This window comes from Bos indicus x Bos taurus, chromosome X, assembly GCF_003369695.1.
Source record: "Bos indicus x Bos taurus breed Angus x Brahman F1 hybrid chromosome X, Bos_hybrid_MaternalHap_v2.0, whole genome shotgun sequence".
Taxonomy (NCBI): Eukaryota; Metazoa; Chordata; class Mammalia; order Artiodactyla; family Bovidae; genus Bos; species Bos indicus x Bos taurus.
In genome coordinates this window covers 29,065,698-29,080,411 of record NC_040105.1, presented here as the reverse complement: position 1 = coordinate 29,080,411, position 14,714 = coordinate 29,065,698, and the positions used below count along the sequence as shown (strand labels likewise).

The 14,714-nt window shown below is 48.0% G+C and overlaps 1 protein-coding gene and 1 pseudogene across 1 annotated transcript; both read right to left on the bottom strand.

Annotated features, from left to right (window-relative positions):
- Positions 1–1,853: 1,853 nt before the first annotated feature.
- Positions 1,854–7,075, bottom strand: LOC113887630 (melanoma-associated antigen B1-like). Its single transcript, XM_027534804.1, has 2 exons — positions 6,977–7,075; positions 1,854–3,253 (listed from the first exon to the last, which is right to left on the bottom strand). The coding sequence occupies exon 2, from the start codon at positions 3,193–3,195 to the stop codon at positions 2,185–2,187; it is 1,011 nt and encodes a 336-aa protein (XP_027390605.1). The 5' UTR covers positions 3,196–3,253; positions 6,977–7,075; the 3' UTR covers positions 1,854–2,184.
- Positions 7,076–12,272: 5,197 nt separating this feature from the next.
- LOC113887990 lies at positions 12,273–13,304 on the bottom strand (annotated as a pseudogene).
- Positions 13,305–14,714: the final 1,410 nt, after the last annotated feature.

The window sequence follows — 14,714 nt, the reverse complement described above, 5'->3', positions numbered from 1 at the left end:
AATGAACTGACAATATGTCAGCCTCAGACTGGGAGGAGTGAAGCATTATGGACTCTAGAGCAATTCAGACCAGGCTCTACACTCAGTTCCATCACTTTATCAGCCTGGAGAATAGAAGTTCTTTGTCTGCTAAGTGAATTTGATAAGCCTTGTCTAACAGAAGTATCAGAACATATGTAGCTTGTGCAAAGCACCTGGCAATGCAGCTGGCAATGTTTAGGCCTTATGATGCTTATTTTCACACCAGAAGAAAATCTATGGGAATTTCTACCTTCATCTATGGGAATTTTTCTTTACCCAGGAGAAACTAGAGACTATGTGGTCTTCTAAACAAAGAAAGCTAAGTCAATCAAACTTCTGCTTAGCAAGAAACTGCAGGGCTTCCCCAGTGGCTCAGTGGTAAAGAATCTACCTGACAACCAGATGTCAGTTCAATCCCTGGGTTGTGAAGATCCCCTGGAGAAGGAATTGGCAATCCACTCCAGTATTCTTGCCTGGAAAGTTCCATGGACAGAGGAGCCTGCCAGGCTACTGTCCATGGGCCCACAATGAGTCAGACACGACTTAGCAACTAAACAAGTAATCCTATGTAAATTTTCTCTATCAGAGAATATGTTATTGAATTTAGAGGCAAGTGTTTTACCAGGATACAATGCAAAACCTTATAGAATGTGTGTCAAGGACCAGTAATTCCCCTGCCTCCCAAAGCCCTCCCGACAAAACACCCCGATTTTCATGTATTTCACCACCACTAAAATCTAGCCCCGCTCAAGAGGTCTACTAGATTACACTCGAGATACCCTCATGTTTGGAGTGTGCTGGGGCTTCTTCTGTTCAGGGCCCAGAGTGCCAGCACAGTGACGTCTCAACATCCCATCACAAAGGAGAGAGTAATATGCATCAAACACCTGGTTTGTGGACTGTGTTCACCTGCACTGGGGCAGGAGCACTGGACACCTTCTGTTCTTTCCCCCAGGTGGAGATTCCCTCTGGTTGACTCACAATCTCAGGGTAACTGTTCAGGGAAGCTTCTCATTTCAGTCTCAGCCTCCCAACTTTGAGGGCCACCATGTAGGGATCTCGGCTCGGCTCACCATTATCACAGGTTCATCCAGCCCACCACGCAGCCAACTTAAAATGACCTCCCAGGAAGGAACAGGAAGACAAAGAAGATGTATATTATGATTAGCTTTCCAGCCCCACCTTAGCCTCTCACAACTTAAAAGGCTGGGAGTGTTGGTCGAACGCAGTGAAATAGTTGCCTCAGACCTGACTAGGGGCTGGAGGGACTGCTAGATGTGACTTTGGAGCACACACTGGCCTTGGCAGGACTATAAACCCTGACTGCAGCTTGGGCTCTCTCGTCATCCTCTCTCAGAGCCTTTTCATAATCGGGTGGGAAGGCACTGGGAATGTTACCATTGACCTTGGCCAAAATACCAAACCTCAAAGTTTTGGTTTAAGAGAATAAAGGCTGAGAGAATTCATACCTCACTGCTCTCATCCCAACTCCCTCCCCAGCATCCTCCCTGATTTTTGTCACTTGTCTTAGATCATCACACCACCTTCCTTATGGAATCACTGCTCATATACTCAACACATCTACAGGCAGGTACAGGGTCTCCTTTATCTTTGCATCACCCCCACCAGCACAGAACCTTCTGAAGAGCAGATGCTCAAGTAAAGATGGGAATAAAGGAGCCACCAAGCAAGGAATGTAGTTTCTTATTGTTTTTATCGGCATTCTTGAATAAGCTAACAACATCTAAGTATATCGCTAAGGTTACTACTGAATGTTATAGAGAGACAAAGGTGAATAACATAAGTCAAAACTTGACTACAGCTTACTTGATTTTCATATGTTTTAAAACTACAACATTCTTTCACATTTCCAAGAAAATTGATCCCCAAAAGATGAAGGATTTTCTGAATTACACTACACAGTACCAAAACTCTTACTCTTAGATCTGACAGACAACAACAAATCTGTGATCCATGTCATTCATAAACTTGGATTCTGAATCTAAACAAACATTCTAGGAAATGAAACATTTGAAAGGTAATAGCGTAAAATAGGAACACAAAGAAGATAAGTATTATGAACTTTCCAGCCCTACTTTAGCCTCTCACTTCTTAAAAGGTTGGCAGTATTGGTCAAACAAAGTGAAGCTGCTGCCTGAGAACTCACTGGGCACTGGACAGATATCTGGGTGGGACCCTGGAGCGGGCAGTGGCCCTGGCAGCACCACGAGACCTAACTAGAGATCTGCCTCGGGATCTCTTTTCTTCTCTCAAAGCTTCAGCGTAATGCAACGAGAAAGCACTGGGGACGGTACTATTGATCTTGGCCAAAAACTCCAGCACCTTCATCTTGCTGGTTTCAGCGTAGGCTCTTGAGCCCCATAGGAACTCATAGCTCAGGGGATCACTGTCGGGAATCTGACGATACACCAGGTAATTCTGCTGCACCCACTCTTCCGTGATGAGCTTCCTGGGATCCCCAAAGATTACATGCTGCTTTCCATCATAGATGCCCAGAACATTGAGGAACTTCCAGACATCAGCCTCAGAGGCGCGGTTGCCATTCAGGTAGATCACACTCAGCAGAGGCATCAGAAGCCCATTCTTCGGCACCTCACTGCTGCTGCTCAGCACTTCATTACTGATGAGGCCTATCTTGCTGACCAGGGTATAGGAGTAACCATTCGGCTTGACTTCCTTCAATTCAAGACCAAATGCCAGCTCCATGCATTCAGTTGCTCTCCTGAGGATCTCGGGGAAGCGTGTCTTGTACCTTTTGTGAAAAAGCTTCAGCATATCTATCCTCATAATGGGCTCTTTCATCTTAAACTTATCAAGCAGGAAATTTACCAAGTCTCCTGCCTTCTTGGTCAGAGGATCTGGAGGAGCGGTCTTAGCAGAGGTTGAGGCCCGGGAAGAATTTTCATGTTCCTCAACTTGGCCCCTGCCACGTGCTTTAGATCTTGGGCGTGCAGCCCCTGCAACAGGAGAGCTAGTGGCTGCAGCTCCCTGAGGCTTCTGGCCCGCACCGGCAGGTGGGGAGCCCGGGGGCGTACTCCCAGAAGTAGGGGTGGGGCTGGCAGCAGCCTGAGCATTCCCGAGATCCTTGGTCTCCATGCGTGCCTGGCGGCGTTTCTCACGCCCACGGCGCTTGCTCTTCTGCCCCCGAGGCATGACTATCAGCAGGCACAGCGGGCAGGGAAGCAGGCAGGCAAGTAGGTGATGCTGGAACCTGGAGAAGAGAAGATGAGTGGATGAGCTCCTTCAGCATGGAGGGAATAAGGCTGCTCTGCCCCTTTCCTTGAGAGCCCTACTCCAGGAACCACTGGCCTCTTGTTCTTGGTCAGCCTATCCCCTGAGAACCCGGTGTAAGAAGTGAGAGCAAGCCAGCCTCAGGCCACAGCCTGCCTGTGGCTGCCTCCAGTGACAGAAGATCCTGGGAGTGGGGCCCTCTCTGGTTCCCTTCATTCACACACACAACTGTCACATCAGCTCTTAGTGGGGCCGGGACCCCTGCCATGTGCCGTTTGAAAGGTGACACCTCAAAACTCCCTGGGACCCATGAGAAGGAACCGAGTTGTGGATACTGTAGGGGTGGGTGGCACTGGCAGTTCTGGGGGCCTGCTCTGTCCTGAACTCAGTTCTCCACCATTCAGGGTCCTCATCTTGTCAACACCAAAGGTGTGGGCCCTTCCCTCCTGCCTCTGGTGCTGCCCCTTCAGGTGAAGAGCCTCATCTCCCTTAGAAATGACACAAAGAAATGAGGGGCCTCAGCAGAGGATCAGGCAAGACTCTAGTGTTCATTTGATTAGCTGGAAGGGGGAGCATGCTACCTTCAGTCCTCATTCGCAGTCCCCACTAACTCCTGGGAGGATCTGAGGGCTCCTTTCTCTCCTGGCTTGAGGACCTTTCCTCATAGCAAAGCCAACAGCTCCCTGAGATCGAATGGGGAAAGCCAGGGTGGCCTTACCTGGCCCTGCCGCCCACGGTCTCTGGGGCCTGAAGAGCTGCAGCAGGAGGTTGAGGCCCTGTAATGGGTGCTACTCATGCAAGGTCCCCAGATTTTACTCAGGGCAAAATCTAAGATTCCTTCCTCTGCTGACCCATTGGACTAAGGCGCTCAATTCCCTGTTAGCTCTGAGTGAGGCACACTTCTGCCCGCCATGTATGCCTGGGGGCACCAAGGAGTGACAATGAGAGGAATTCTGGGAGTTTCCCACCGGTCCTTAGCATCTTCTCTGTGAGTCCTGGCAAATGTTAGAAATTCACCCTCTGCTGACCTGAGCATGCTGAGGTTCCCAAGGTGAAAGAAAGAGTGAGCCACCTCCAGTCACCCCGTCCCTGACCTCCCTGGGATGGCAGCAGGGGCTGGACTCTGTGGGACTCTGCTGTTCCATCATAGCTGGCCCCTTTCGCCCTTACCTGAATGGGATCTATGCTCCTCTCTTAGTCCACCCTGAGTCTTCCGGCCTCAGATCAAGGCCCACATCCCCCTGAGTTCTTGGGGCTGGAAGTGAGGGGTGACATCTGGCAACCTCTGCCTGGGGTGTCCCATGGCTGATAGGGGCTGGGACTTTGTGGGCCCCACTGCTTTGGGTAGGTGCTCATCTAAGTCATCTCTCTGGGTCCTTACAGTGACTCCTGGCAGGACCAGGAAATCTGTCTTGACTTGAGATCTCTTCCCTCCTACTAAGGCCCCCATCTTCCTGAGACCCACTAGAAAGCAGTGACATTTTCCCAATCTCTAGCTACAGCTGTGTGTGGACTCCTGATGCAGACAATCAGGAAGAGATTCTGCACTGCCCTCTGTTGTCACGGGGTAGCTGGATGGTCCCTCAACTCTTAGGTCCTCTTCTGGGCTCCTGGTACTAGCTGCGAATGCTCCAGTGGCGGACCTGAACCCATACCCCCATCAACGAGGTTCCTCACCTCCCTGCCAGGCTCTGGGGAGAAGCAAGTGGGGGTCATCTGGTCCCCATGCCTGGGTCTCCCAGGTTTGAGAGGAGTGATGTCACTATGTGGTTCACTTCCTTCTGGGTGGGGTTCTCACATGTTCATTCAGTGTTACCACTGTGACTCCTTTTAGGAACCGGGCTTCCTCCCTATGTTGAATGAGGCCTCACCCATCAGACTCAAACCCCAATGTCCCTGAGACCATTCTTGGAGAAAATGAGAGGGCATCTCCGCCTGAGAGCTCTAACTGAGCTTCCCAGGGCAACAGCAGAGGTGGCACTCTGTGTGGGCTCCTCTGTTCTAGGGGAGTCAGTTGTCTCCTTCTTCACATAGAATTGGTGCCTCAACATCTCTCATGGCCTGGGACTCCTCATTTTCTGCTGACTTGGGCAGCCGGACCTGAAACCAAGGCCCTCATCTCCCTCGGACCCCACAGGCAGAAGTCAGGGGCACCAGAACTGGCCAGCTCTTCCCTGGGACCCCCGGGGCTGACAGCTGAGGTGGCATCAGATGTGGCTCTCTCTACCGTGTATGGATCTTCCCCTCGACTCTGCATCCTTCCTGGACTCTGCCCTCTGTCAATCTGAGTCCAAGACCCTGCAAAAAGGTCTTCACCTTTCTGGGACCACAGGTGACAGAGTGAGCCACATCCTGCCAAAACTGATCTGGGGCTATGCTGCAAATCACAAGGGCAGGATTCTCGACCCCCGCCCCTTGCCCCAGTTCTGGAGTCAGGGGCTCCCTCAGTCCTCACTCAGGATTCTGGCCTCCAGTTTGGGTAGGGTTTGGGAGTGTTCCCTCTGCTGACCCGAGTCTACATGCCCCAAGGCAAAGCTCTCACCTCCCTGAGTGGCTAGAGGAGATGCTGGGGGTTCCATATCCAGCTACCTTGTTTGGGGATGCCCAGATCTGAGAGTGGGGGTTGCTCCTTAGTGCAGCAATCCGCTTGGATCCCAGGCCTGCTGACTAGCACTGAAGGTCCTAGCTTGACTTCTTCTAAGGCTGAGACTCCTCCCTATGCCTAATGGGGTTACCTTATCTATCTATCTCTTTATTTACCTTTCAAACCCATTGATTTTATTATGTAACTAGTAGTTTGTACATCTTAATCTTCCTCATCTATTTCTCTCCTCCCCCACACTCCCAACCCTAACTCCCATCAGTGACCACCTCCTTTTTTTCTCTGCATCACAACTGTTTCTGTTTTACAGATTGCTCATAGAAGTGTAATCATATAGTTTCTTTTTCTCTAACTTATTTCACGTAGCATACATAATACTCTCTAGATCCATACCCTTTTATATAAATGCCTTTCTCTACCTGAACGTCCCTTAACCCCAGTGCCTGCCACCACCCCCACCACAAAAATGATGGGTTCTCTCAGCCTGAATTACTCTATGGTAATTTGGACCCATATGGTAGAAGTCCAAACCTTCCCAATCTAATGCCTAATGACCTAAACTGGAGTGGATGTAATAAAAACAGAAATAAAGTAACAATGTAATGCACTTGAAGCATCCCGAAACCACCCCTTTACCCTAACCCACCCTACCACCATGCCACCCCACCCTCCCTTGTCCACCCTGTCACGCCCCATCCCACCAGCTCACCCCACCCCATGAAAAAACTGTCATCCAAGAAACCGGTCCTAGGTGCCAAAAAGATTGGGGGCCGCTACTCCGGGTCCCTGCAGCAGTGGCGGCAGGAGGAGCCTCTGTGTAGTCACCTCTTTGGAAGCAGATACCCCTGTGAGCTCTGAAGGCCCCATCTTTTCACCTTTTGAGAACAAGACTACTCCCATCGCCTAAAGAGACCGCCCTCTTTAAACAAAGCCGCCTGACCCACTGTGGCCCTCCAGGTGGCAACTACAAGATGGCGCCTCGGCCCTGTAATTCAGGACAGGGCCAGTGAAACTGCGTATTACAGGGGTGGGATGAGGCTGGGTCACTTTTATTACTGGGAGAGGTTGGGAAATTCCCTTCAGCTACATTCAGGTCCTCACCTTGGCTCTGGACGCGTCCTAGACAATCAATCTCCACAGAACAGACGCCACAGCAAGTGGCAGACCGCCTCGCTTCAGAAGCGGAAGTGGAGAGGCGGGGCATATGGTTCTACGTGGGGTTTCCCAGGGATGACGGCAGGGGCAAGGACTACGGAAGCCCTGGTAGCTCAGTATTCATCCGTCCCTGGATCCTGTCTCACAGTCGACCCTGTACAGCCTATCAGAACTCGGGACGCCTCCATCTATGAATTCGAGTCCTCCAGCCTCCAAACAAAGCCCTTGCTTCTCGAAGTCCCTAGTGGGGGGAGTCAGGGCACTGCTCTGAGCATCTCTGCTTGTCAGGAGGGGTGCCACTCTGTAAGCCTCCCTCTTTTGGGGGAGGCCCTTTCACTAGTACCGACGGTCCTCACTTTAAGTCCGGTTATGGTCAAGATGCCTCCTTCTGCAGATCTGGGGTCCAATTCTGCTAGAGGAGGCCCTGCCCTCCCTGGGATCACACAGGTCGAATGAGGGGACCACTCAGAAGTAGCTCTTCTGGGTCTCTTAGGGCTAAGAATTTACAGAAGTCTGTTTGGCTCTCTCTCCAGGGGTCCCCTCTAATGCTCAGCATTATTACGTGAGGTTCTCCTTGGATTCAGGTCCCTCCCTCTGCGAAAATGAGGCTGATCGTATCAGACAGAGGTCTCACCTTGCTGAGCCTTTCCAGACTGAAATCACCCTAACATCTGTGCCCAGAGCTTCCTGGGGACCACAGTGTCAGAGATTTTCCAGGGCCTCCTTTGATGCAGTGTGTGCTACTGTGAGTTCACTTTCAGGTCCTCACATCGACACGCGACAAATCCTGTAACTCCGCTTTGTGGTTTATTAAGTTGCTTGTCTTACATCAAGGTCCTAGTCTCCTTGAGAATTCCAAGTTGGAAGTCAGGGTGATTCTCGTTACATCACAGTCCATTGGCGCCTCAGCAAACAGAGAGTGGGGATGCAACTTGAGTCCTTCTGGACTCCTCTTACTCAGCATCATCCTCACTACATCTACCACAGCCTGGGACTGCTCTTTCTACTGATCTGAGATTCTTCTTCTTAGTCTTTGGGTGACCCTTATATTCAGGGGTGACTGTCTCCTCGGTCCTCCTTCATGGAGGTTCCTATATTGGCTTCTGTCGCTTGATTAAAGGCCTCCTCAGAAATGCATGTTCCTACAACATTTGAGCAGCTACCCTCTAGCAAATCTTGGGCAAAATGGGTCTCAGTCCCCAAAATGATATAAGATTAGGAAAATGCAGCACAAATCAAGGAATTCAAGATACATGTTATGCTGTCAGAGAAAAAGAGTTGATATATTCCTTCTCTTTAGTCAGATTTAAGGTTTGTGTTTATTTGCTCAGTCATATCCAACTCTTTACAACCCCATGGACTATATAGCCTGCCAAGGCTCCTCTGACCATGTGGGTTCTCCAGGCAAGAAACCTGGAGTGGGTTGCCTCCTCCGGGGGATGTTCCCAACCCAGGGATCGAATCCAGGTCTCCTGCATTGCAGGCACATTCTTTATCATCTGAGCCATCAGATTTAGGTTAGTTCTAAAATCTTTATTTTGGGACCGCCTTGTTGATCCAGTGGTTAAGACTCTGTGCTCCCTGCCTGGGTTTGATCCCTGGTCAGGTACCTGGAACCCACATGCCACAACTAAGTATTCATTTGCCACAACTAAAAATCTCACATGCCACAACTAAAGAGCTTGCTCATGGCAAAAAAAGATTCTGAGTGTCACAACTAAGACCCAGAGCAGTCAAAAAATAAATATTTTAATTAAATAAATATTTACTTTCTACAGAGAGGGATAGTGTCAGATAATCTTGTAAGCCTTGGTAACTTGAGGGTGTTTAATTTTGCACAAGCAGATGATCATATTGTTATTGAGCATTATCTCTTTGTCTCCTTTATTTATCACTCTTAATTATTTTGGTTATGTGTTATGTGGCATGTGATGAGACAGGAGTTTGGGAGTGAATGGATACATGTATATGGATGGCTGAGTTCCTTCACCGTTCACCTGAACCTGTCACAATATTGTTAATTTGCTATACCCCAACACAAAATAAAAAGTTAAAATTAAAGAAAAATGGTGCTTCCAGTGCAAGGAGTGTGAGTTCAAACCCTGATTGGGGAACTAAGACCCCATGTACCATATACCAATCAATCAATCAATAAAAATTTCATCATAGAAAAAAGTGATGGGGATCCATGAAAGAAATAATTGATAAGCTACATTTCATTCCCTTTAAACTTCTGCTCTATAAAAATACACCAAGAGAACAAGAAGATGAGCCATAGTCTGGGAGAAAATATTTGCAAAAGACATATCTGATGAAGGCTCTAATCTAAAATATACAAAGAACTCTTAAAAATTAAGAAGAAAATTAACATCTAATAAAAGTGGACAAAAAATATGATTAGATACCTCACCAAGGAAGATACACAGATGGCAAACAAGCATATGAAAAGATGCTCAGCCTCATATGCCATTCCGTTCAGTTCAGTTGCTCAGTCATGTTGGACTCTTTGCGACCCCATGAATCGCAGCACGCCAGGCCTCCCTGTCCATCACCATCTCCCAGAGTTCACTCAAACTCATGTCCATCGAGTCAGTGATGCCATCCAGCCATCTCATCCTCTGTTGTCCCCTTTTCCTCCTGCCCCCAGTCCCTCCCAGAATCAGAGTCTTTTCCAATGAGTCAACTCTTTGCATGAGGTGGACAAAGTACTGAACTTTCAGCTTTGGCATCATTCCTTCCAAAGAACACCCAGGACTGATCTCCTTTAGAATGGACTGGTTGGATTTCCTTGCAGTCCAAGGGACTCTCAAGAGTCTTCTCCAACACCACAGTTCAAAAGCATCAATTCTTTGGCACTCAGCTTTCTTCACAGTCCAACTCTCACATCCATACATGACCACTGGAAAAACCATAGTCTTGACTAGATGGACCTTTGTTGGCAAAGTAATGTCTTTGTTTTTCAATATGCTATCTAGGTATACCATTAGGGAACTACAAATTAAAATACACAAGCAGATACCACAACATGCCTTTCAGAATGGTCAACATCCAAAGGACTGACAACACCAAATGCTGGTAAGGATGTGAATCAACAAGAACTGTTATTCCTTGGTGGTGGTGATGCAAAATGGTAGAGCCACTTTGGAAGACAGTTTGCAATTTTCTTAGTAAACTATACATATTCAACACTGCTAGTAGAAATGTAAATTGGTACAGCCACTATGGAAAGCAATATCCAGGTTCCTCAAAAAGCAAAAATAACACATAATATTCTATGCAGTTCCACTACTATCCAAAGGAATTGAAATCAGGACCTCGAATAGAGCTCTGCACTCCCATGTTCACTGCAGCACTACTCACAACAGGCAAGAAAGGGAAGCAGCCTAGGTGTCCAGTGACAGATGAAAGGATAAAAAAGATGCAAAATATACATACAATGAAATATCATTCAGTCTAAAATGAAGCTAACCTCTCTAGTTAATGACAGCGTGGATAAATCCAGAGGACATTATGCTACAGTGAAATAAGCCAGACAGAGAAGGAGAAATACTGCATGATGTCATTTATATAAGCAAACTAAAATGGTCAAAGTCAAAAAAGCAGAGAGTAGAGTGGTGGTTGCCATGGGCTATGGGAGGGTGAATGAGAATGAACTGTAGACTTAAAAAATATTCAGAACCTAAAAGTTGACAGTTAAGCCCAAAGAACACAGAGGGCGCCACTCTAGCGGCTTCTGAGCATCATCCCTCCTCAGGGGAGTGCCATCCTGATTTCTCAGAAACTCTGTGGAGAGAAGGTAACATGAATAAAACATCTAACCTGCAGTGTTTACATGCACCCAAACAAGAGCACAGGACACATTCCATGCCAGCTTCATGTGATTTCTCTCTGATTTACTCACAATCCCAAAGCACAGGCAGACTCAGAAAATACTGCAGGTTTGGTTCTCAACCCCCAAAGGAAAGTCCATATCACAATGCAGTCACAAGAATTTTTTGGTTTCCCAGTGCTTCCATAAAATTTATGATTATACTATATTTTAGGCTATTACGTGGGCAATAGCATTATGCCTCAAAACAATATAGATATCTTAAATAAAAACACCTCTTTGCTAGAAGAAAAAAGATGCTAACCATTATGTGAGCCTTCACCGAGTCCATCATTTTTGCTGCTGAGGGTGTGAACATTGCAAGAGGTATCAAAACGTGACACACAGACATGAAGTGAGCAAACGGTGTTGGAAACATGGAGCCGAACGACTTGCTGGAAGCAAGGTTGACTAACACAAACTTTTACTTTGGTAAAGAAAAAGAACAAAGAAAAGCAGTACCTGTGAAATACAATAAAGCAACATGCAACAGAGTGAAGTGTGTCTGTAACTGTTAAGGACAGTTTCCCATCCCAGGCTTTGTCTTTAAACTATGCAGCCCACCATGTGAGAACCTGGTCCCTGGTCATGATTACCACAGCCTCATCCAGCCCGCCATGCACTCAACTTATAATTACTTCCCACCAAAAGATTTATACTTTCCCAAGGCCCACCACTACCTTGCATCAGGGAATTCACATTTGACTGCTGTCATGTCACCATTTCCTTTACAAGACAGCTACTTCTCGACTCTATAATTTTATGGTCAGTGGCTAGATCTTTTTCTCAGCTCTCCAAGTACTAGCATGGAGTCTTCTATGAGCAGAAGCTCAATTACTGTTTAGGGAATAAGTGAGCCTGTGAGCATGAGGTTGAAATTATTAGAATTTAATTCTACATTTTTGAATTAACCAAGCATATATTGTCATTTATAATTTTGTAAAACAAAGAGTACAAAGGATGAGGAAACCAAGTACCGACCATATTCCTTTTCCTCTATTTCTTGATCCCACATATCTTACTGCTTAACTTTTTCAAATTTTCAAGGTAATAACATATTGCAATGCTATGCTATCTTGCACCAGCTTACTAAAAAAGATGGAAGCTTCCCCATTTGCTTTACACAATATAAAAATCTCTTATCCTTAAGACTGATAAACAACAGTAAGTGTGATTCATGAATTCGCACACTTAGATTATAGGCTAGATAAATTTTCATTTAGTAGCAACATTTGAAAAGCAGCAAGAACATAAAAACATAGATTTATTTCTAAATTCCCTATACACAACAGAAACACCAAGGTATTTTACACTATGAACCCTTGGTGAGGTCCAGTCCTGTACTACTTGGAACACTGACTCCTCTCTTGAGCCTCAAAGTGCAGAATTTGCCTCAGCTTCACGTATGGAAGGAACTGCTGGAGGAACACTGGGACATCTGCTAGCTTGGGCCCTTTCTTCCTCATCTTTCAAAGCCTCTTCATACAAAAAGTGGAAGGCACTGGGATCCAAACAGTTAATCCTGGCCAGGAACTCCAGGACTCTCATCTTGCTGTTTCAAGTGTGTGCTCTCGGACCCCACAGGAACTCATAGCATGCTGGATCACTGCCAGGCACTTGCCGATATTCCAAATACTTCAGCTGCACCAAATCTTGGGTGATGAGCTTCTTGGGCTCCCCAACTAAGAAGTGCCTCTTCCCAGCATAGATATTCATCTTACCCAGGAAATCCCAGATGTCTTCCTCTGTGGCACAGTTGCCCTTCATGAAGATCACACCCAGGAGATTCATCAGGAGACCGGCCTTGGGAAAACCCCTGCCATGGTGCAGGATCCCATTGTGGGGGAGATTCATCTTGCTGACAAGGACATAAGAATGCTTGGCAGTGTTGTCTTTCTTCATGTCAATACCAAATACCACCTCCATCCTGTCAGAAGCTCTTTTGAGGATCCTGGGGAATCGATGTGGTACTTTTTATGAATGATCTTCAGCATATGCACTTTCCTAATGGGCTTTTTCATCTTATATATGCATTAACAGGAACTACACCAACAGACTTGTTGGCCTGGTTAGTGAGTGTCTTGCAGACTGCACATTGGAGAGAGGGGCCTGAGAGGAATTATGTGTTTTCCCAATTTTCCCAAGGGCTCTTTTGGATGATCTTGTGGGAGAAACACCTGCAGGCATAGTGGTGGTGGCCAGGGCCCTCCGAGGACTCTTGAGATGGTGATGAGACCTAGAACCAGGCTTTCCCTTAGCATCAACCCCGGGACCAGGACTGGAAGAAGATGAGAGTGCTTCCATCGTGGTGGCAGTGACCTGAGTGCCCCTCAGATCCTGGGTGCCATGCTGAGCCTGGCGGCATTTCTCACAGGTGTGGAGCTTGGCCTTCTTACCCCGAGGCATGGTGACTGTGGTCAGGACAACAGGCAGGAGTGCAGGTAGAACAGCACATGATCTGGGCACAGAGGAGACAGGATGAGAGGGTGTGAGTGCCAACGGCAGGGAGGCACCACTCGGCCTTTAAGAAGGCCTCCTCTTCAGGTTTCCATGTGGGCACTGCTCTACAAACCCAGAGGACTCCTGATCTGATCACCCTGTCCTCTTGAGAACTCTGTCGAAATAATTGAGACTCAGGCTGCAGCCTGCCAGCCCTGCCAGCTGCCTCCTGGGGCTGAGGAGCAGTGGGCCAGTCCTTGAGGTTAAACCCCTCCATTCTGGAGGGTGAGGGTCCTCTCGGTTCATATTCAGGACAATCGTATCAACTTTTGGCAGGCGCAGGGCCCCCTCCTCTGTGTGGCTCTAAGCTTATACCCCAGAGGCTGGTCCTCATCTTCCTGTGATACCTGAAGAAGTGAAGAGGTACCTCAGCCCAGTGTCCCTGGCAGGGGGCAACCATAGCAGTCAGCTCTAGGGAACTCTGTCCTGGGCTCACTGGGGTTTTCTGTCCTCTTTCAGGGTCTTTCCTTGGCTCTAGGTAGAGCCTTGGACACCCGTGTCTGCTGCCCTGGTGTACCTCCTCTCAGACAAAGGCTCTCACCAATCCCATACCATCAGAATGGAGGGTTCACATACACCTGACTTCCATGCCTGGGCTTCTCAGTGCTGTGCAGTGGGTGAGGGTGGTACAGAGGGTACTCTCTATTGATTCCCCTGTTGGTGGGTGAGTGCAATCATCAGTTCTTTCAGGGTCCTCACCCTGACTCCTCTGAAGCCCTGGGCCTCCTACCTTGGCATAATTGAGGTCATTCACTTAGTCCAACACCCTCACTTCTCTGAACTCTCCAGACAGAAGTGAGAAGACTGCTCATCTTCACAGATGCTCTAGGTTTCTGCACGGAAAAGGGCCAGAATTTATGAGAACTTAAGTTTAGAGTCGGTGTCCACCTTAGTCCTTGCTCAGGTCTGGGTGGAACTCAGGACTCCTCCCACCAATAACCTGGGTAGTTCAGCCTCAGAGCAAAGTCCTGAATACCACGAGTCCCTGGAGGGGCAAAGTCAAGGTACTACATACGTGACTACCCCCTCACTGGAGCCTCCCAGATACATAGCCACTCTGCTTTGTGATACCACCCCTAAATGGGGAGGGGTCCTCAGTCAGTACTTAGGGCGCTCACTTCACTGCAGTTAGGACTGAGGTATCCTCCATCTGCAAGCAGGGGCTACTTCTGACCAAATGCCTCCCATCCCTGAGACTTCCTGGGCTGAATTCAGTTTTATGGCTCTGCCGGGACTTCCCAGGGCTTACAGCAGCAGTGAGACTTGGTGCGGCCCTCTTTGTTATGGGCTGAGTGGCCCCTGCCTCAATCCTGACTC

Coding starts and splice junctions, on each gene's coding strand:
- LOC113887630 (XM_027534804.1), bottom strand. CDS start 3,195: ATGCCTCGGGGGCAGAAGAGCAAGCGCCGTGGGCGTGAGAAACGCCGC.